We start from the raw sequence: 22,588 nt of genomic DNA, 5'->3' as shown, positions 1-22,588 counted from the left end.
TGTAAGTTTAACAGTTGTGCCTATTCATACCCTGGTAAAAACAGAAAGCCTGAGTCAAAGGGAATTAATATTTCTAATCATAATGCATGTTGCTAGATAGATATTTGGAAACGGTGTTGGCTGCGTGCAGTGGCTCACACCTGTAATCCCAGGACTTTGGGAGGCCGAGGTGATCGGATCACCTGAGGTCAGGAGTTCAAGACCAGCCTGACCAACATGCTGAAACCCAGTCTCTACTGAAAATACAAAAAATTGACCAGGTGTGGTGACATGTGCCTGTAATCTCAGCTATTCTGGGGGCTGAGGCAGGAGAACTGCTTGAACCCAGGAGGTACAGGCTGTGGTGAGCCGAGATTGCACTATTGCACTCCAGCCTGGGTAGCAAGAGTGAGACTCTGTCTCAGGAAAAAAAAAAAAAGAAAGAAAGTGCATGTTAATTTATAAAGCCTCCAGTAGTATATAAGTTTGTTTCCTCCCAACTCCAATACTGAAGTGTGTCATTTTAAATTTCTACTCAGATAGAGGTACCTTACACATTTAAATTTTTATTAACCATGCTTCCTTTTTCCATGTGTGGGTTTACAGTTTTATTTTCCATGTCAACTTTCTATAATATGATTGAACCACTTGTCCAGTGAAGTCTAGATCCTGGCTTATGATATCATATTTCATATATTCTAAGGTGCACATTTTATCATACTTCAATAACTCTAAAATCAGGATGTGTATTATACCGCGTGACATCTTACAATTATAATTGACAGCATTGTTTTCTTTGTTAGTAGATAAAATAATGGTTTGCCTTATAATCAACAAATAAGTAAATCTCTTGTGTATTTTGAATTTATTTAAAAACTCACTTATTTTTTCCAAACTGTTAGATTAAACATAAATAATCCATTTTTGCCTCCCCTTGTTGAAGAAACTGTAAATGTACACTCTATTAAGTTTAGAGTAAAACCCAAGCTCCCTGTTACAGCCTGTAAGCCCCAGCATGGCCTTGCTCCTTTGCCTTGCCCTCCCCTCGCGGTATGCACTCTCATCCTCACCACGCTCTAGCCTTCTTGCTGTTCTTCAAACACTAGTATGTTTTTGCCTCCGGGCCTTTGTACTCGTTCCTCATTCTATCCCCTGGAATGCTCTCATCTAGGTTCTTCCACTTCAGCTCTTCGAATGACTGACGTCTTTTATCATTTATGTCTCAGCTCAAGTTTTAATCCTTAGAGAGACTTTCTTGGCACTTTATTTGAAGTAACCCCATCACATCCTCCTGTTTACTTCCTTCAGGACACATAGGACAATAGAAAATATCTTGCTTCTTTTGCCTCTTTGTTCTTCCCACACCCAGAATATAAACTGGGTAAGAACATGACTTGTTGCATCAACAATGGTATGTACCTAGCATGTAGTCACCACACCTTTAACACTGGTTAAAAAAATATATATCTATGTATACACACACACACACACACACACACACATATTTTTTTTGAGACGGAGTTTTGCTCTTGTTGCCCAGGCTGGAGTGCAGCAGTGGTGCAATCTCGGCTCACTGCAACCTCTACCTCCCTGATTCAAGCGATTCTCCTGCCTCAGCCTCCTGAGTAGGTGGGACTACAGGCTCCCACCACAGCACTCAGCTGATTTTTATATATACACGTGTGTATATATGTGTGTATATATATACACACGTATATATACATATATACACGTATATATATGTGTATATATATGGTTTTTTTTTTCTTTTTTTTTTAACGACGGAGTTTCGCTATGTTGGTCAGGCTGGTCTTGAACTCCCGACCTCAGGTGATGCACCCGCCTTGGCCTCCAAAGTGCTTGGATTACAGGTGTGAGCCACTACACCCGACCAATTTTTATATTTTTAGTAGAAATGGGATTTCACCATATTTACCAGGCTGGTCTTGAACTTCTGGCCTCAAGTGAGCTACGGCCTCAAGTGAGCTACCGCCTCAGCCTCCCAAAGTGCTGGGATTACAGGTATAAGCCACCGTGTCCATCCCATGGTTTTCTTTTCCTGCTTTTAGGTCATGATTATTCTTCACTGAGACTTCTTCTTTTCCCTCTTTTTACTATGATGATGCCTTTCACGAGATCTCTTCTGCTTTTTGATGGTTTTCTTTGTGTTTGTGCCTGTCCTCATCATTTTCAGATGAATTTATTTATCGAGACAGGACCTCACTCTGTTGCACAGGCTGAAGTGCAGTGGCATGATCACAGCTCATTGAAACCTCTGTTTCCCGAACGCAAGCCTCCCACTACAGCCTCCTGAGTAGCTGGGACCACAGGCACACACCACCACTCCTGGCTAGTTTTTGCATTTTTTGTAGAGACATGGTTTTGCCATATTGCCCAAGCTGGTCTCAAACTTGTGAGCCCAAGCAATTTGCCCACCTTGGCCTCCCAAAGTACTGGGATTACAGATGTGAGCCACCATGCCCAGCCCATTTTCAGATGAATTTAACCCTTCTCTTCCTTTATCAGAAGAATGTTCTTTGTCATTATGCTCCTCAGAAGTATATTTCTTAAAGGATTTGTTGTAGGATCCCTGACTCCTTGCCTCATTATGAAATAGGCTTATTGTTTTCCTGCCTGCATCCGCAATATCTTCAATTCAGCCTCTTTGCCCATCAGCATGCTTGTTGTATTTTAGTCCTTCATTTTCTTTCCCATTTTCTTTCTCTTGACCTTGATTGTGATCTTGAATAATGATATTTTGAGTCTCTAAGAAAAACAGATACATCTGACAGCTCCTCCCCTCCCCCACCCACCCCAAGCCACCACTATCTGGGGATGTCTTTCTGGTGCTAGTCTATCTTGTCCTGGATAACTAGCCTGTCTTGAGAACCCAGTCTTCATTTCATTAAACATTTTGAATGAAAACAGCCTTTTGGCACAGTGCTGTTGCCAAATACGGTCTGGCTCTACTCAAATGTCCTCTGGCTGCCACAGTTCAGAGCTCAGGCCACTAAGGTGGCACCTCCATTTCCTGCTTTTAACAGTACCAGTCACCTCAGAGCTTCACCACACACTGACTAGCTCCTTCCAGGGTCCTGGATGGCACCCAGGGGATCTGCCATTGCTTTTTAAATTTATTTTTTACATTTAGCTCATTAATATCTATTATGTGCTTTTATGTCTACATTGAAATAGGTAACTTTATTTTTCTCCCAAAGGATAACTGTTTCAGTGTTATCAGTTAGCTTGTCTTTTCCCAACTTAAAATACAACCTTTATTTTAAAAATTGCATTTTATAAACGTGTATGTTTCAGTAATTTATATTCTGTTCCACTGATCTATATTCCCATTTTAGAATTTTATTTTATTTTTAAAATTTATTTAGAGACAGGGTCTTGCTCTGTCACTCAGGCTGGAATGCAGTGGTGCAGTGATAATTCACTCCAGCCTTGAATTCCTGGGCTCAACCTCCCACCTCAGCCTTCCAAGTAGCTGGGACTACAGGTGTATGCCACTGTGCCTGGCTAATTTTTTTATTTTTATTTTTTTGTAGAGATGATGTTTTGCTCTGTTGCCTTGGCTGGTCTCAAACTCCTGGGCTCAAGGGATCCTCCTGTCTCGGTCTCCCAAAGTGTTAGGATTATAGGCATGAGCCACTGTGCCCAGCCTTAGTATTATACTATTTTAGTTAACAAAGCTTTACAGTGAATTCTGATATCTAGAAAAACAAGTCATTCCTTATTATCACTGTTTTTCCAAATTTTCTTTGCAGAGTTGTCTTTCACATTTAATTTTCTGTAAGAACTTTAGATTTTGTCAAGTTTCATTTTCTAAAATTCTATTAGGGACTTCTAAATTCATTTTCTTCCCTTAAAACTATAGAAAGTGAATTTTAAAAACATGTACACATACAAGGATAGAGAGTACAGGAAAGGAGACAACAGCAATGAAACTTTTGAAAGCAGACAAGAATCTGAATGCCTGACCATTGATTCGTCAAGCCACATCCCAGCCAACAGTAGGGAAAGCTGGCAGCGCACAGTTTCACCGGGGTGTGGTTCTGGAGCAGACCAGGACAGCCGTCTGAAAGCCAGTTGGTTCCCTAAGTCCTTTTCCCAGTTCCGGGTCTCTGGTCAGTTGCCCTTACCCCAGCACAAGAGTACAAGTTTATTCCCTGCAGAAGATGAAAGAAAGTGTCTCTGGCTTAGGGGACACAAGGTGTACTTGATGGGACAAGTTGGGGATTAAATGGTCATGTGTTTTCTGATTATGGAACACTAACTTGCCAGCCCAGTCAGCAACGACATTTTTGGCAACCAGTATTTTATTCTCCAGGCAGTATATTACAAGATTTCACTGGGAAAGCAAACAGCCGTAGGGGTGGGCAACAAATATCCATGATTGTAGAGCTTCCAGTCAGCCTTTTATTCTTGTGAATGAAAAACCAAGGATTATCAGACATCTAAGGAAAACCTCTAACATAGGAGACAAAATGAACAAACAATAAAAAATAACTTAGAAATGGATACCATATAAAGAAAAGGAAAAAGTTAAAAAAAGAAACCAGACAAACCCAAAACCCTATTCTTAAGCTACAGAGAAAGTCTGGCTAACATGATGAAACCCCATCTCTACTAAAAATGCAAAAATTAGACAGGCATGGTCCCAGCTACTTGGGAGGCTGAGGCAGGAAAATCACCTGAACCTGGGAGGCAGAGGCTACAGTGAGCCGAGATCACACCACTGTACTCCAGTCCAGGTGACAGAGTGAAACCCTGTCTCAAAAAAAAAAAAAAAAAAAAAGCAACAGAGAAATAAAAGAAGACAGACGGCTGGGCATGGTGGCCCAAGCCTATAATCCCAGCACTTTGGGAGGCTGAGGCGGGTGGATCACGAGGTCAAGAGGTGGAGACCATCCTGGTCAACATGGTGAAACCCCGTCTCTACTAAAAATACAAAAAAATTAGCTGGGCATGGTGGCACGTGCCTGTAATCCCAGCTACTCAGGAGGCTGAGGCAAGAGAATCGCCTGAACCCAGGAGGCGGAGGTTGTGGTGAGCCGAGATTGCGCCATTGCACTCCAGCCTGGGTAACAAGAGCGAAACTCCGTCTCAAAAAAAAAAACACTCACAGAACAAAGTGGTCTCTTAGAAATAAAAAACCTGACAGGAAATGGAAAAACAAAAAACCCACTTTAATTCAAGTATTAGAAAGTTAAGCAACTGTCTTAGAATGTGCAGAGATGGAAAATGGGAAAGAAAGTAAGACAGAGGCCGGCTGCAGTGGCTCACATCTGTAATCCCAGCACTTTGGGAGGCCAAGGCAGGGGGATCATTTGAGGTCAGGAGTTCGAGACCAGCCTGGCTTCGAACATGGTGAAACCCCGTCTCTACTAAAAACACAAAAAATAGCCAGGCGTGGTGGCACACACCTATAATCCCAGCTACTTGGGAGGCTGAGGCAAGAGAATTGCTTGAACCCAGGAGACAGAGGCTGCAGTGAGCTGAGATTGCTCTACTGCATTCCAGCCTGGGCTACAGAGCGAGACTGCATCTCAAAAAAGACAGAGGTCCAGTGTGCTTGAAAATAAGCAGCTCCAGAAAAATTGATAAGGAATGTGGAAAGGAAGGAATTCTCAACAAAATAATTTGACAGAATTTCCCAGAACTGAAGGACTTGAACTGCAGGATTATAAGGGCTTACCAAGTACCCAGCACAGTGATTGAGAAATAGACCCATTTAGCTACGTTGTCCTTATAGTGAAATACTCTGGCACTGTTAAAAATGTAAAGATTTATGAATAGCACTGATATGAAATTATTGTATGTGGTTTTTGGCATACATGTACATATCCGCTAGATGTTATCTGAGAGCAGAATTACTAGGTCATAGCACATTAATACATAATGTCTAATAGTTTTCCACAGTCGTTGGTATCTGGCACAACACAGTGCACTGGTTACCAGCTGCAGGGAAGGAATCTAAATGCTTTTGCCCATTGTGTCTTGGTATCAGAGTCATCAAGGGAAACAGTGCAAGCACTGGATAAAGCTTTACTTACATAGAGGAGACAGAGCAGGACCAGCTCCAATAGCATGCATTGTTTCCTCATGGCACATGGGTCTATCTCCCCAGCAGCTGGCTGCTACAGGTGGTTTGCCTCCGAGCACCCACCTTGTGCTACAGTGGAATGGAGTAGTTTGCCTCTGAGCACCCAGCTTGTGCTACAGTGGAATGGGGTGGTTTGCCTCTGAGCACCCAGCTTGTGCTACAGTGGAATGGAGTGGTTTGCCTCTGAGCACCCATCTTGTGCTACAGTGGAATGGGGTGGTTTGCCTCTGAGCACCCATCTTGTGCTACAATAGAATGGGGTGGTTTGCCTCTGAGCACCCACCTTGTGCTACAGTGGAATGGGGTGGTTTGCCTCTGAGCACCCATCTTGTGCTGCATTGGAACGGGGTGGTTTACCTACAAGCACCCACTTGTGCTACATTGGAATGGGTGGTTTGCCTCTGAGCACCCATCTTGTGTTCATAGGAAGCTATTTTGTAGGCTAAATAACTCTGACCAAAAAAAAATTAAAAAGGAAGGTGTTTTGAAGTTAATGTTAACTGAAATTGAAACACAACTATGTTAACCCTGTAATAATGAAAACATTTTTGTATATGTATTGAGGATATAGAATTGTACGTAGTTGGTATTTTAATTTCTTCTATGTAGTTTTTTTTTTTTTTCCCAGAGATTCTCACTCTGTCACCCAGGCTGGAGTGCAGTGGTGTGATCTCAGCTTACTGCAGCCTCCACCTCAGGTGATTCTCATTCAAGCTATTCTCATGCCTCAGTCTCCCAAGTAGCTGGGACTACAGGCTCATGTCACCACACCCAGCTAATTTTTGTGTTTTTAGTAGAGATGGGGTTTTGCCTTGTTAGCCAGGCTGGTCTCAAACTCTTGACCTCAAGTGATCTGCCTGCCCTGGCCTCCCAAAATGCTGAGATTGTAAGCATGAGCCATTATGCCTCACCATAAATTAGTGTCTTATAAAGGGGTAGAGAGCCCCAGGTATCTGCTGGTTGTATTGCCGAAAACAAGATTTTCCTATCCCAGATGATTTCCTCTGAATTGGGAGAAGTAGGGTGATCAACTACTGCTAGAAGCAAAAGGTAGGCTTTTTTTTTTTTTTTAATCATCATAAATAGTATTGTGACTGCCCCTTTTACTTTCAGATGTGACATTGATAAAGCTGTGAATATATTCCTGTTTCTCTTCTTTATCTGTTTCTTCTTGTTTTCTAGGTTTTTGTGGAGACTCTGGATAAGTGTTTTGAAAATGTGTGTGAATTGGATTTGATCTTCCATATGGATAAGGTACATTCTCTTGCAATTCTCTTCCAAACTAGGGTTACTAGAAAACCAAGAGCCTTGGGCATCTCTAGCCACCTCTACACCTCCATATTCTTTCTTTTTTTTTTTTTTTTTTTTTTTTTTTACCTGAGATAGTCCTAAATCCTGTTTTATTTAATACGTTTAATAGTTTGGGTTTTTTTTTTTTTAAATTATTATTGCTAAGATCTGTTAACAGTTTTAACATGCATAAGATTATTACTAAGCCTATATCATGGTTCATCTGTTTATAGACAGACTTCTTGATATAGGAGAATGGTGTCACTGGCTACCTGGCCAAAGGTGAAATGAACAGTTTTATGTTGATTCTAAAATTAGTTTCCTTGTCATAGGCCAGTGACCATGAAACTTTGGAATAATCATGACACAGGGGCTTTGACTTAGATAGTAAAATTTATATCGTTCCTAAAGAGTAATATAGTGACTAAGAGATCTGTAATAATTCAAGGTCAGGTGATGTTCTATAGGAAGGCAGACTATCAGAGGCAGAATCAAAATGGCCCCAAGTACGTGTTCTCAGATTTGTTTTGCCAGTATAACCGTGACATGGCCTGTGTCCTCATGTGCCACATTAAACTTGGGAGGTAGCCAGCAAGGGGATAAGAATTGCCATGTTAATTTTATTCAGCTTCTCACAGGCTGTCCCCTCTGCAGTTTACTGGTGCATCTTTGGTGTGCTTGGTCCTGATTTTTCTTCAGCTGATGGTTGTCGTTATGATCCCTGACCCTTGGAGAGTGATGATTTTTAGGAGACTGCTACTCATTGCTAAGCCATTATCCTTTATTAGCCATTTCATCATGATGAAGTAGGAGCTTTTAGATCTCTCATCACTAGTATTGCTGTCTAAAGGACTTGCTTGTTGTTCTTCAGTAGGGTCTTCAGTCTTAGTTGACTCTCTGAGGTTGGCAGATCCCCACTTTCCAGGCTAATGTAGTGAATGCATTCTTGAGTTTGGATGCCATTCTAGTGGAGTCAAGTTTTGTCTCTCAAAATATAGGGGGAATGGAGGGGTGTCTTCTGTAGGCTTTATTATTATTTTAAAATAATATTGTTAAATACAGGCCGGATGTGGTGGCTCATGCCTGTAATCCCAGCACTTTGGGAGGCCGAGGCAGACAGAACACTTTAAGACCAGCCTGGCCAACATGGTTAAATCCTGTCTCTACTAAAAGTGCAAAAATTAGCTGGGTGTGGTGGTGGGTGCCTGTAATCCTAGCTACTTGTGAGGCTGAGGCAGGAGAATTGCTTGAGCCCAGGAGGCGGAGGTTGCAGTGAGCTGAGATTGCGCCACTGCACTCCATCTTGGGCGACAGAGTGAGACTCCACATCAAAAAAAAAAAAAGAGAGAAAGAAAACATTGTTAAGTACAAGGTGTTACTTTGGAAGTTACCACTTGGTATGCAAAGTGGATTCTTTGAAGATGCCACCTGTTGCTCACCAGACGGCAAATAAATTTCTTTAACATCTCAGGTGTAGGTTTAGGGATAGATTTTACTAGGAAAGGGGGAGTTTTCAAAGCAAAAGAGAAGGCACAGATCCTGTACCCCCACATTGTCCCTATGGAGAGGTGTATTGGGGCATCTCTGCTGGAATGACTCCTCATCACCCTGCTCCCCCCGTGCTCTCTTTTTTATCAGATACCTAAGAGAGTAGCCTTACTAGTGGAGAGAGATGCAAAATGCTTAGACACCAGGAAATCTGTGTTTGTGTGCCAGCTGCTTATAGAAGTTGTCTGGGGACCTGGTTCATGGCTTACACCTGCAATCCAAGCACTTTGGGAAGCTGAGGGGGATGGATCACGAAGTCAGGAGTTCAAGACCAGCCTGGCTAACATAACGAAACCCCTTCTCTATTAAAAGCACAAAATTAGCTGGGTGTGGTGGTGCCTGCCTGTAATCCCAACTACTTGGGAGGCTGAGGCAGAGGAATAGCTTAAATCTTGGGAAGCAGAGGTTGTGGTAAGCCGAGATCGTGCCACTGCCTGGGCAACAAGAGCGAAACTTCGTCTCAAAAAAAAAAAAGAAAAAAAGAAAAGAGGTTGTCTGGGAATGCCAGCTGCCCAACACCTGCAAACTTGGGGACCTGTGGGATAATACACACCTGGAAAAGACAGCTGCAGGTCCTTTGGGAAGTTGTGCTTGGGTGCAGCCTGTCTTACTGGGAAAAGGGGTAGCCTCCCACCCCCTAGTCTAAGCTAGTTTATTTTCTAGGTACCCAGAGTATGCCTCCACAGCGACTTTTTTTTTAAATGGAGTTTTGCTCTTGTCACCCAGGCTGGAGTGCAGTGGCGTGATCTCAGTTCACTGCAACTTCCACCTCCCTGGTTCAGGTGATCCTCCTGTCTCAGCTTCCTGAGTAGCCAGGACTATAGGCACCTGCCACTGTGCCCGGCTGATTTTTATATTTTTAATAGAGATGGGTTTTCACCATGCTGGCCAGGCTGGTTTCAAATTCCTGACCTCAGGTGATTCACTCACCTGGGTCTCCCAAAGTGCTGGGATTACAGGCGTGAGCCACCGCGCCCAGCCTCCAAGGTGACTTTTAAAATAAACATTTTGTGTGTGTGTGTTTTATCTTCTTTACTCCGTTATTTGTAAGAATCACCTATTTTGTTAAATGTGTGCTTAGGTAGTTTCATTGCTGCATAGGATTGTATTGTATGAATTTATCCATTCTATGACTGATGGAACTAGATTGTTTTGAGTTTGGAGCTTTTATGAAATATGTTGTCATGAATATTCTTGAAAATAGATGATATTGTACATTTTTGTACATTTTCTTGAAACATCTATTTCTTTTAACAGTGCAATTGCTGGGTCATAGATGAGGCTTCTAGAAGGAAGAAATGGGAAACACAAAGGCACCAGCAGGTCTGCAGCACTGGCAAAAGAGGTCTGAGGCTCAAGGCCTCGGACTGTAGGCCATTGTATCTGCCACTTTATTAGATAATGCCAGACTTTCCAGAGTGATTATCGATTTATACTTCCACCAGTGGGGGGGTGAGTGTTCCCATTGCTCCACATGCTCACCAAAAGTTTATATTCTCAGTGTGGCAGTCATTAGAACTGTTAACTGAATATTTACAGTTCTTTCCCCTTCAGGACACATGGTAAAATTATACTTCTATGCCTTCTTCAAGTTAGGTGTAGCCGTGTGACTTGCTTTAGCCAATGAAATGTGAGTGGAAGTGCCGTGTGTCACTTCTAGTCAAAACTTAGGTACCAGTGCACAGATATATATATATTTTTTTCTCCCTTGGCATTTGTGGAAGCACGGATACACAACCTGCTGGGGCCTGGGTCCCAAACGGAGGATGAGGTAGAGCAGTGACCCCAAGTGGACCCACAGTGTATGTGTGTATAGTTTGAGAGAAATAAACTCAGTAATTTAAGCCAGGAAATATTAAAATTGTTACTGCGGCTTAACCAAGCCTATCCTGACTGATGGGTATAGAACTTAATTTTGATGGAACTACTGGGTATGTACTGGTATTTCATTGTCATTCTAATTGCATTTTTCATGAAGATGAGCATCTTTTATTCTCTGTTGGCTATTAGGAGGTCCTCTCTAGTGAAGTATTTATTCAAGGCCTTTTTTCTTTCTTCTGTGAGGTTGTCTGCCTGTGTTTTAAAAATGTATTTGTAGCCGGGCGCGGTGGCTCAAGCCTGTAATCCCAGCACTTTGGGAGGCCGAGGCGGGTGGATCACGAGGTCAAGAGATCGAGACCATCCTGGTCAACATAGTGAAACCCCGTCTCTACTGAAAATACAAAAAATTAGCTGGGCATGGTGGCGCGTGCCTGTAATCCCAGCTACTCAGGAGGCTGAGGCAGGAGAATTGCCTGAACCCAGGAGGCGGAGGTTGCGGTGAGCCGAGATCGCGCCATTGCACTCCAGCCTGGGTAACAAGAGCGAAACTCCGTCTCAAAAAAAAAAAAAAAAATGTATTTGTAAGGGCCAGACACGGTAGTTCACATCTATAATCCCAGCACTTTGGGAGGCTGAAGCGAGCAGATCACCTGAGATCAGGAGTCAAGACCAGCCGGGACAATATGGTGAATTCCGTCTCTACTAAAAATACAAAAATTAGCTGGGTGTGGTAGTGTGCCTGTAGTCCCAGCTACTCTAGAGGCTGAGGCAGGAGAATCGCTTGAACCCAGCAGCCGAGATCACACCACTGCACTACAATTTGGGTAACAGAGCAGGACTCTGTCTCAAAAAAAAAAAAAAAAAAAGAGTGTTTTTAGAAGTGGTATTGAATAGAAGTAGTGACAGTGGGCAACTGCTCTGATTCCTGGTTTGAAAGGGAAGCTTTCATCCTGTCACCATGAAGTACAGTATTTGCTTTCGGGTTTTTTGTAAAGATGATCAGGTTAAAGATGTTTGTTCCTCTCTCTTCCTACTAAGGATTTTTTTTTTTTTTTTGAGACGGAGTTTCGCTCTTGTTACACAGGCTGGAGTGCAATGGCGTGATCTCGGCTCACCACAACCTCCGCTTCCTGGGTTCAGGCAATTCTCCTGCCTCAGCCTCCTGAGTAGCTGGGATTACAGGCACGTGCCACCATATCCAGCTGATTTTTTGTATTTTTAGTAGAGACGGGGTTTCACCATGTTGAACAGGATGGTCTCGATCTCTTGACCTCGTGTTCCACCCGCCTCGGCCTCCCAAAGTGCTGGGATTACAGGCTTGAGCCACCGCGCCCAGCCGCTACTAAGGATTTTTAATCATAAAAGGATGTTACAATTTATCAGAAGCTTTTTTTTCCATTTCCTGAGGTAATCATGATTTTTCTGCATCATCATTCTAATACTGCTTTGTAAACATCTGTGAGGAGATCTGCTAGAGCAATAAAGTAATTCCAGTTCCAGCCATTTTATTTAATGTGGCTTTTAAAAGGAAATAAAAGGCCATAAGAATGTTGCTCCTCCTCATATGTCTTATCTTCAGATAAGTTCCATAAAGTATTTTGTTGCCACTGCAGATTTCTTTTACAGCTTATGAAACTGTTTATTTTTGTTGTTCACGTGGTATTAGGAAATGACTATTGAGATCTCGTGAGAGTTTTGAAAATGGGTGATGCAAGGAATCAGAGGCCTCCCCTACTCAGCTTTAGAATGTCTAGTGGTGGCTTCCTTTTCATAGGATTCCTAGCTTACCTTTGCCCTCATAGAGAGCAGTTGCTAATTCAGGTAGATCTTCCATTGATAATTTAAAAATGACCTTTTTACTAAGATTAGCAAAAGCCTTATCCTATGACAATAGGAGTATCACCTTGAACTCTGTTGTTTTTAACTAAAGAATCTCTTCACCACGGGGTTAGAAACTCATCAGTTTCTAGGCCTTTGATATCTGCATTAGATAGTCATGGACAGACGCCCCATCACCTTTAGCAGATGTAGGCGGAGTGGTAGGCCTGTGTAAAGACCAGATGTGACCGAATTCCTCCTGCCCTGCCAAGTTGTTTATTCCTCATCTTGTGATTTCTCATTTACCCTCCTAAGTTGTTTTGTTACCACTGCTTCTTTCCACCTCATCTCTCTCCTTTTCTTCCTATGTTAAAGGAGGGTTTATTTATTTCATTTCTAGAGCCAAGTCCTCTGTCTGTCTCTCCCTGACACACACCGTAATTCCACTTCTTGCCCTGGTCTCTAAGGTGTCCCTAGTGTTTGTTCTTCTGTATCTACAAATCCCTAGAATACCCCATCCTGGAGAGAACAGAGCTCTCCCCATGGCTCTCCTGCCTCTCTAACTGTAGTTCTGTTTTCATTCAAGGTGAACTTGAACAAGTGGGTGATTTACACCCAGTCTTTAATTCTGCTTCCTCTGTTCTGTTTCTAGAGTCAGAATCCCAAAATTCACTGATGATTTCCCGGCCGTTTCCCAGTCATCACCTTCTTTAATGTTTCTGTGCTATCTGATGCTGGCAGCCCTTCAGTGGAGCACTCTCTTAACCTTTTTCTGCCTTTGTTTCTATCATATAGAACCCTCCTGATTTTTCTCCTGTTCTCTTCTCACTCTATCAGGAAGTTACGTTGTCAGTCATCTCTCACCTCTCTCTTTTCCCTCTCATTTCTAGCATAAATCTCATCTATTTTTCATGTTCTACATCTTGAAGCAAAACTTGAGTATTAAAAAAATATATTAAAAAAAAATCAAAAATTGGTAATTCTGGTCTTGATATGTGTCCTGAGTCCTGTTCCTGTATTTCCAGCTGCCTGAAAGCATTTCTCCCTAATGTCATTCTCACATCTAGATGTCTTCTTGCCACTTATCCAGAGCCAGCTTTAGCATATGTCTTCTGAAAACCATTTCTCCCTACAGCGTCCCTTTTCCAGGAGTGTTACTACCGTCCTTTGTCCTGTACATTCAAAACCTTTTATACTTCTTCCTCGTTCCCAAGATCCAGAGTCAATCACTAAACCTGTTGCTTCTTTCTCTAAAGTCCTTCTTTGTATCTTGTTCTTGGATTCACGAACTATTAACATTTGGCATACTTGCTTTTATCTCTATGTACATATATACATTTTTCCTGAATCATTTTGAGAGTTAGATGCAGACATTATTATGTTTCATCCTTAAATATGTCAATAGACGTCTTCTAAGAAGAAGAATATTCTTTTTTTTTTTTTTTTTTTTTGAAACGGAGTTTCGCTCTTGTTACCCAGGCTGGAGTGCAATGGCGCGATCTCGGCTCACCGCAACCTCCGCCTCCTGGGTTCAGGCAATTCTCCTGCCTCAGCCTCCTGAGTAGCTGAGATTACAGGCACGTGCCACCATGCCCAGCTAATGTTTTGTATTTTTAGTAGAGATGGGGTTTCACCATGTTGACCAGGATGGTCTCGATCTCTTGACCTCGTGATCCACCCGCCTCGGCCTCCCAAAGTGCTGGGATTACAGGCTTGAGCCACCGTGCTGGGCTAGGATATTCTTATATAATATGTTGTATATGATTCTCTGATGATGCATAGCATAATGAACATAGTTGGGAAATTTAACATTAACAAATATTGTTTTCCAGTATACAGTTCATATTTAAGTTTCCCCAATTGTCCCAGAAATGTCCTTTAGATCTTTTTTTTTTTTTATTTCAGTGTCAGTTATAAGTCAAACATAACACGTCTCTTGATTTGAAATCACTTTTTTCTGGCAGGGCTTTTTTTTTTTTTTGGAGATAGAGTCTCACTCTGTTGCCCAGGATGGAGTGCAGTGGCACGATCTTGGCTCACTGCAACCTCCACCACCGAGATTCAAGCAGTCCTCCTGCCTCAGTTCCACTAGTAGCTGAAATTAAAGGCATGCACCACCACGCCCATCTAATTTTTGTATTTTAGTAGAGAGGGTGTTTCTTTCACCATATTGGCCAAAGAACTTCTTTGGCCTATTGGTCTCGAACTTCTTAACTCAGGTGATCCACCTGCCTTGGCCTCCCAAAGTTCTGGGATTACAGGCGTGAGCCACCGTGCCTGGCCCTCTGGCAGGTTTTCTAACCTTATCTCTCTTCCTTCTTGTTGATCCCACATACTGGAATTCGTTTTTCTGATGTACTTCTTAGACTAGCTTTGACAAACCTTGTCCAGACATTCCAAGCTCTCCACAATTTTTCCTTATCCTATCTTGGCCTTGCTTCCATAACTATTTGCCAGACACCTGCTGCTACAGCCAAAGTAGACCACTCTTATTTATTTTTTAATTTCTGCCTCAACTCTCTGCCTGTCATTCAAGTGTAGCTCAAATCCTCCTACTCTAAAGCTTATCCTCATGGTCTAGCCTGCTGTGATCTCTTTGAACCATGTAGAGTATTATTTTTCTCCTCTGTGGCCTTAATTTACATAATTTCATGTGTTTTCCCTGACTGATTAGACTGCCTTCTCTTTGTATTCCTCACTGAATCTAGTGTGGTGCCTTTTACTGACTGGGGTATCTTCAGGTGATTGTCACTAAAGACTTCCCAGGACTCTACTCACATAAAGTTGTTCATGATTTAAACTGTTGGAGGCTGGAGTGAGGTCTAATTTCATAGTCCCCGGGGTAAGCATCAGTTCTCCAGGCTGTGGCATTTGGATCCTAGGGCACTTGGTTCCCTTTTGCTTTCAGAAATCCCTAAACACAGCTCAACATCATGACCAAGTTGGGTGTTGGTGTTAATTATGGTGAATTGCATTTTGTTCCAATAAAACTGTGTGAGTGATCCAACGTTCTGACCTATGAGGATCTAATGGCAAAGCTAGATTTAGAATTCAACTGGACTTTCAAGATTTGGTCATTAGAGTCACAATTCAATGGCTATGTCAAGGGTATTATCCAGCTTTTTTTTTTTTAAAGATTTTAATTTGCATTGGGCCCTCTCAAGAAAATTGAAACATACGCTTCTGAATGGGGCTGAGCCCAAGAAAACCTCATAGTATAGAATTTTACATCTCTGCTAAGTATAGGCTACTCAAATGGAAAAATGCTGAGGGTTCAAAATGGAACCAGTGAGCACTAAGATGAAAGGATCATAAACAGTAATATTGGGTTATGTTTGCCCCATGTCCCTTCTGTGAACAGAGCTTGTGATAACGAAGCTCGTTAACACCCACCACACCCTGTGACATTGAAGCAGGTGTCCTGACTGCAGGTCTCCAGGAATGGAAGGACAAATGAGGGACACATAGTTTGTGTTTTTGATTATGAAGGAGGAACTATTTTGTTCTAAAAAAAATAAGATATTCTGTTTGAGTTATAGTTTTTGTAAAAGGTGCTAGTTGACATATCTGACTATCCCTGGCTACCTCGTTATCTACCTGGATGTGCCTAAGAGAGAAGAAGGCAGCTGAGGCCAGCCTTGTATTCCATCGCATCTAGAGGCCCTTCTCTCCTAATGCTTGATAGATCAGAATTTTGTGGCAGATATTTTTTTTTTTTTGCTTCAGTAATAAGGAAATTTATTATCTTACATACAGAAAAGGCCAGTTGTAGGACAGAGTTAAAGGGTAATTAAGACAGACAGTTTGTGGGGTTTTTTTTGTTTGTTTTGAGATGAGGTCTCACTCTTGTCCCCCAAGCTGGAGTGCAATGGCACAATCTCAGCTCACTGCAACCTCCGCCTCCTGGATTCAAGCCATTCTCCTGCCTCAGCCTCCCGAGGAGCTGGGATTACAGGTGCCTGCTGCCATGCCTAGCTAATTTTTGCATTTTTAGTAGAGATGGGGTTGCACCATGTTGACCAAGCTGGTCTCGAACTCCTGACCTCGGGTGATCCACCCTCCTCAGCCTCCCAAAGTGCTGGATGACAGATACGAGTCACCGCACTCTGCCAAGACAGATGGTTTTATCTGTGGTTTCACTTTTTGTAGTTTCAGTTTTGCACAGTCAACCATGGTCCAAAAATATTAAATGGAAAATTCTAGAAATAAACAATTCATATGTTGTACATTGCATGCCGTTCTGAGCAGCATGATGAGATGTTGGAACTATCCCTCATCCAGCATATCTATACTATGTACACTAGCTGCCCAGTGCTCATCCAGTGTATTTATGCCATATACGCTATCTGCCCAGTGCTTATCCAGCGTATCCATGCCATGTACACTAGCTGCCTAGTGCTCATCCAGCGTATCCATGCTGTCTACACTAGCTGCCCAGTGCTCCTCCAGCGTATCCATGCCGTGTACGCTAGCTGCCCAGTGTTCATCCAGCATATCCATGCCGTGTACGCTAGCTGCCCAGTGCTCCTCCAGCATATCCATGCCGTGTACGCTAGCTGCCCAGTGCTCCTCCAGCATATCCATGCCGTGTACGCTAGCTGCCCAGTGCTCCTCCAGCGTATCCACGCCGTGTACACTAGCTGCCCAGTGCTCCTCCAGCGTATCCACGCCATGTATGCTAGCTGCCCAGTGTTCATCCAGCATATCCATGCCGTGTACGCTAGCTGCCCAGTGCTCCTCCAACGTATCCATGCTGTGTACGCTAGCTGCCCAGTGCTCATCCAGCGTATCCATGCCGTGTACACTAGCTGCCCAGTGCTCATCCAGAGTATCCATGCAGTGTACACTAGCTGCGAAGTGTTCATCCTGTGTATCCATGCCTTGTACGCTAGCTGCCCAGTGCTCATACAGCGTATCCATGCCGTGTATACTAGCTGCAAAGTACTCATCCAGCACATCCATGCCATGTACACTAGCTGCCCAGTGTTAATCCAGCGTATCTGTTAAAACTTGCGCTCTGAAGTTTATTCACCTGGGTGTAGGCGGGCTGAGGTCAAAAAGAGTGTCAGCAAAGGGTGATGGGATTGGAATTGGTTTTATAGGTTTGGGGTGGGCAGTGGAAACTTACAGTTTAGGGCGGTTTTTTTTGCAAGCCAGAAGGGGGTCGTAGGGTGTGGAGTTGGTTACAAAGTCCAGTGACCTTATCAATTAGGGCAGGAATAAGGAACAGTAGAGAATGTCTCAGAGTTAAGTAGGTGCCTCAGAGGTTGATCGTTTCTTCAGTCTTCCAGGAACTCATCTGGAGTGTCTGTGCAGGTCACCGAGGTTAACATGGCATCCATGGCACCGTGGGCCAGCCTAAAAGACCTTACATTCCTTCTTTTTATATTAGTAATATAAAGGAAAAAGAAATGAAGAGAGTGGAGGGCAGTGGAATATCACAAGGGGTGGCAAAGAGGGGTGATGGGGCGATGTTTTTCAGGGCTTCTTCGAGCAGGATTGGGGGCGGCGCAGAAACCTAAAAATGGGAAAGAATTTAGACTGCTGGAAGATTTCAGGGCAAGGGGTGATATTGTGGGGTTGTTAGAAGACGCATTTGTCATATTGACTCGTTATCACTTGTATATGATTTTGTAGGAATTGAGAGATTAATCGGAAAACACAGGGTCCAAATAAGAGGAGAAAGATAGTACCAGAGGACTAGAGATTGGAAGAAGCCGTGACTCCCAGGTAGAGTGTCCAGCCGGATTTAATTTAGTTGATGGCATCGCATACGAGGCTGGACTGGTTTACATAAGAAAAATTGAAGGTGCCGTTTTCTGGCCATTTGGATTGAGGCCAGGGTGTGTTACAGAGATGTTTAGGTTTCAGATCTGGTGACAGTTAAAGAGGTTTTAGGTTTTTTAGGATTCAGGCTACAGGCGAAGACGTTAGATTAGAGGGCATTAGAGGGCGGAAAATTGCCCATAGTGAAGGAGATAAGTTTTAAGGAAATGGGCAGAGTAGAGACTAGGAAAAGGAGCTCTTCTCTAATAGGAGAAAGATTTAAAGGAAAAGAGAAAGAGGGAGAGACTTGTCTCCTTAGGATTTGAAGGAAGAGTGTGGGGGAGAGACTCGTCTCCTGTTCTTTAAAGTAGAAGAGTGGGGAGAGACTTGTCTCCCGTTCTCTAAAGGAAAAGAGAGGGTGGGGGAAGAGACTTGTCTCCCATTCTCTAAAGGAAAAGAGAGAGACGGGGAGAGACTTGTTTCCTGTTCTTTTAAGGAAAAAGCGGGTGGGGAGAGACCTGTCTTCCATTCTCTAAAGGAAAAGAGAGAGAGTCGGGGAGAGACTTGTCTCCTGTTCTCTAAAGGAAAAGGCTAGGAGACTTGTCTCCCGTTCTTAAAAAAAAAAGGTGGGGGAGAGTCTTTTCTCCCGTTCTCTAAAGGAAAAGAGAGAGAAGGGGAGAGACTTGTCTTCCTTTCTCTAAAGGAAAATAGAGACAAAGAGGGAGAGACTGCCAACCCGATCTGAAGGTGGCAAAACTGTTTGCCACTCTAGAATTTGTTTTTTCTTGACAACTAGGATAGGTGAAGAAATTTGGGCTTCAGAAGGGGATAAACAATACCCCTTTGAGTATAGATGCTGAAGAAGCAGGAGGGTGAATTAAAAGGCCATGTTGCAATAAATGGGTGATAACAGGTTTTAGGCCTTTTAAAGCCTGTTGTGGGATGGGGTACTGGCGCTGGGCAGGGTAAGGGTGGTTAGGTTTTAAGGGGATGATGAGGGGTGAGTGACTTGTAGCAATGGATGGGAAGTGGTGTCCCACACCCTAGGGTTAAAGTAGGGAACATAAGGGGAACCACTGAAGGAGGTATGGGTCCAGGGAGGAGGGCGGCAATGCGATATGGCTATAGCCCAGGAGTAGTCAAGAAGGCAGACAATTTTGCTGGGATATCTCAGCCTACCAGGGGAACTGGACAAGTGGGGATGATTAGGATTGACACCAGACTTGGGGGGTTGTAAGAGGCTTGGAATCCTTGCCATCAATTCCCACAGCAGTTATGGAGGCCAAGGAGACACGTTGCTGAAAAGAAGGCAGTGTGGAGTGGGTGGCCCCCATGTTGATTAAGAAGGGGATGGACTTACCTCCACCGTAAGAGTTACCCGAAGCTCGGCATCCATGATGGTCCAGGGGGCTTCCGAGATGTTCAGACAGCATCAGTTTTCAGCCACCATGCTGAGGAGATCTGGGAAGGATTTGGTCTGGGAGCTTTGGATTGGAGCTCCAGGAGCTCTGGGAGCAGTGACATGAGTCGGGCAGTTTGACTTTTCTTGGTTGCCCAGCACAGACAGGACAGGACTTAGGAGATAGCCCGGGCTGTGGGCATTCCTTGGCCCAGTGGCCAAGTTTCTGACACTTGAAGCAAGGTTTGGGATGCTGGACGATGCAGTCTGGGCACTTTAAAGTCTTTGTGAGACGGTGGTGTGGCTGGGGTTTGTCTTATGGCAGAGGCGAGCATCTGTGGTTATGAAATATGCCGCCACTTGGCAGCTTCTTTCTGATTATTCAACACCTTAAAGGTGAGGTTAATTCACTCCTGTTGTGGGGTTTGAGGGCCAGATTTTAGTTTCTGTAGCTTTTTTAATGTTAGGGGCTGATTGGGTGATAAAATGCCTATCAAGCATTCTTCAAGGGTAAGAGTAGAAGTAAGGATGACATGTAAGTCGTTCAAGGTAAGATTATAGGACTGGGTTAAGTATTGAAACTCTTGTATATATTTAGTGGAATCTGATGAAAAGGAGCCTAATTTTTGGCCGATTTGGGAAAGGTTGGTTAAAGAGAAAGGAATGTTCACCCTAACTATGTCTTTAGCTCCAGCCACCTCTCGAAGGGCTAATTGTTGGGCAGGGGTGGAGGAGGTAACTGCAGGACTAACCTGTAAGCTGGACTACATATGAGGTGAGGAGGTGACAGGAGGGGCATAAGGAGATGGGTTGTGGGCAGAGGAGGAAGGCTTGGGGCGGGGGGTGGTTAGGTCTCGGATTAGGGCCTGGTTTGGACAGGTGAGGAGGAAAAAGGTTGGAAGGGTCGATGGACAAGGAGGTTTCTGGGTTGCCAGCAGAGGCAGGAGGGGCAGACGGAAGGGAGAGAAAGAAAATTTGGAACGGATTGCATTGTGAGCAGAGATTAGGGAGGGATTGGAGGTAAAAAAAAAAAAAAAAATGCCTGGACGTGGGGAATTTCAGATCATTTGCCCATTTTATGACAAAAGTTGTCTAGATCCTGCATGATAGAAAAATCAAAGGTGCTGTTTTCTGGCCATTTAGAGATGTGGGCCGATGTATATTTTGGTTAAGCAGTATTGCAGAAGAAAATAAGATGCTTAGGTTTTAGGTCAGTTGATAGCTGGACAGGTTTGAGGTTTTTCAGAACGAAGGCTAAGAGAGAGGAGGGAGCAATGGAGGGTGGGAGGTTGCCCATAGTTTAAGACGAACGGCAGAGACAAAGAAAGTGTATGTGCGACCAAGCAGTTAGCAGCTGTCCCAGACTAAACCTTGATCTGAACCTGGGGTGAATCGGACGAAGAGGGAGTCCCCTGAGTTGATCTGTCACCTTACGAGTGTGAGTGAGTGAACAGAGCACACGTCTCTGCAATGATCAGTCATTGAGGGAAGGCTGTTTTTCCAGTTCTGGGACCTATGTAGGATTTTTTCCGGTCACAGACCTCACGGAAAGTCCTGTCTTTCTTGTCTCTATTGAAAGGGAGAGGAAAATGAAACTGATAGAAGGAGATTGACAGCCAGAAGGGCTAAAGAAGAGAGTTGAAGCAAACCACTTTACCTGATCTGAGGATGGTGAGTGGATACTCGGGCTGGTCTGATGAGCCTAGGTCATAGGTAGGGGGCACAAGGAGAACAGGGTCAGGGGGTTTGGTCTCCCTTAGGCGTTTCCCCATCCCGGGTTTTGACATCAAATGTTAAAATGCATGCTCTGCTCAAGCCTGTAATCCCAGCACTTTGGGAGGCCGAGGTGGGTGGATCACAAGGTCGAGAGATCGAGACCATCCTGGTCAACATGGTGAAACCCCGTCTCTACTAGAAATACAAAAAATTAGCTGGGCATGGTGGCACGTGCCTGTAATCCCAGCTACTCAGGAGGCTGAGGCAGGAGAATTGCCTGAACCCAGGAGGCGGAGGTTGCGGTGAGCTGAGATCGTGCCATTGCACTCCAGCCTGGGTAACAAGAGCGAAACTCCATCTCAAAAAAAAAAAAAAAAAAGCATGCTCTGCATGAAGACACCCCCAAACAGGCTTTGTGTGAGCAACATGGCTGTTTATTCATCTGGGTGCAGGTAGGCTGAGGCTGAAAAGGACATCTGTGAAAGGCGGTGGGACAGGAGTTGGTTTTATAGGTTTGGGGTGTGCAGTGGAAAGTTACAGTTTAGGGCATTTTTTTGCAAGCTTCGAGGGGGTCATAGGTTTGCAAGCTGGGAGGAGTTTGTAGGGTGTGGAGTCCAATGACCTTATCATTTAGGGTAGGAATAAGGAACAATAGAGAATGTCTCAGAGTTAAGTAGGTGCCACAGAGGTTGATCATTTCTTTGGTCTTCCAGAAACTCTTCTGGAGTGTCAGTCAGCCTAAAAGACCTTACAGATTCCATACTGGTACAGTAGCTACCCAGTGCTCATCTGGTACATCCATGCCATGTACACTAGCTGTCCAGTGCTCATCCAGTGTATTCATACCATGTACACTAGCTGTCCCGTGCTCATCCAGCATATCCATGCCGTGTATACTAGCTGCCCAGTGCTCACCCAGCAAATCCCAGCTATGTACACTAGCTGCTCAGTGTTCATCCAGCACATCCATGCTGTGTATACTAGCTGGCCAGTGCTCATCCAGCATATCCATGTTGTGTACACTAGCTGCCCAGTGTTCATCCAGCACATCCATGCCGTGTATACTAGCTGCCCAGTGCTCATCCAGTGTATCCATACCATGTACACTAGCTGCCCTGTGTTCATCTAGTGTATCCATG

General features: G+C 43.8%; 1 protein-coding gene across 2 annotated transcripts in view; it reads left to right on the top strand.

Moving 5' to 3' along the window:
• Positions 1-22,588, top strand: part of AP3S2 (adaptor related protein complex 3 subunit sigma 2) — a 67,460-nt gene that overhangs the window by 11,022 nt on the left and 33,850 nt on the right. For both annotated transcript variants that reach the window (XM_010349726.3, XM_010349722.3), the window contains exon 4: positions 7,274-7,345. In XM_010349726.3, the coding sequence (XP_010348028.1) occupies positions 7,274-7,345 (72 nt within the window). The remainder of the gene's footprint in view (positions 1-7,273; positions 7,346-22,588) is intronic.

The sequence above is a fragment of the Saimiri boliviensis genome, chromosome 5 (assembly GCF_048565385.1).
Source record: "Saimiri boliviensis isolate mSaiBol1 chromosome 5, mSaiBol1.pri, whole genome shotgun sequence".
Classification (NCBI taxonomy): domain Eukaryota; kingdom Metazoa; phylum Chordata; class Mammalia; order Primates; family Cebidae; genus Saimiri; species Saimiri boliviensis.
Note: the sequence above shows the minus strand (reverse complement) of the source record. Positions and strands in the feature narration are given on the sequence as shown.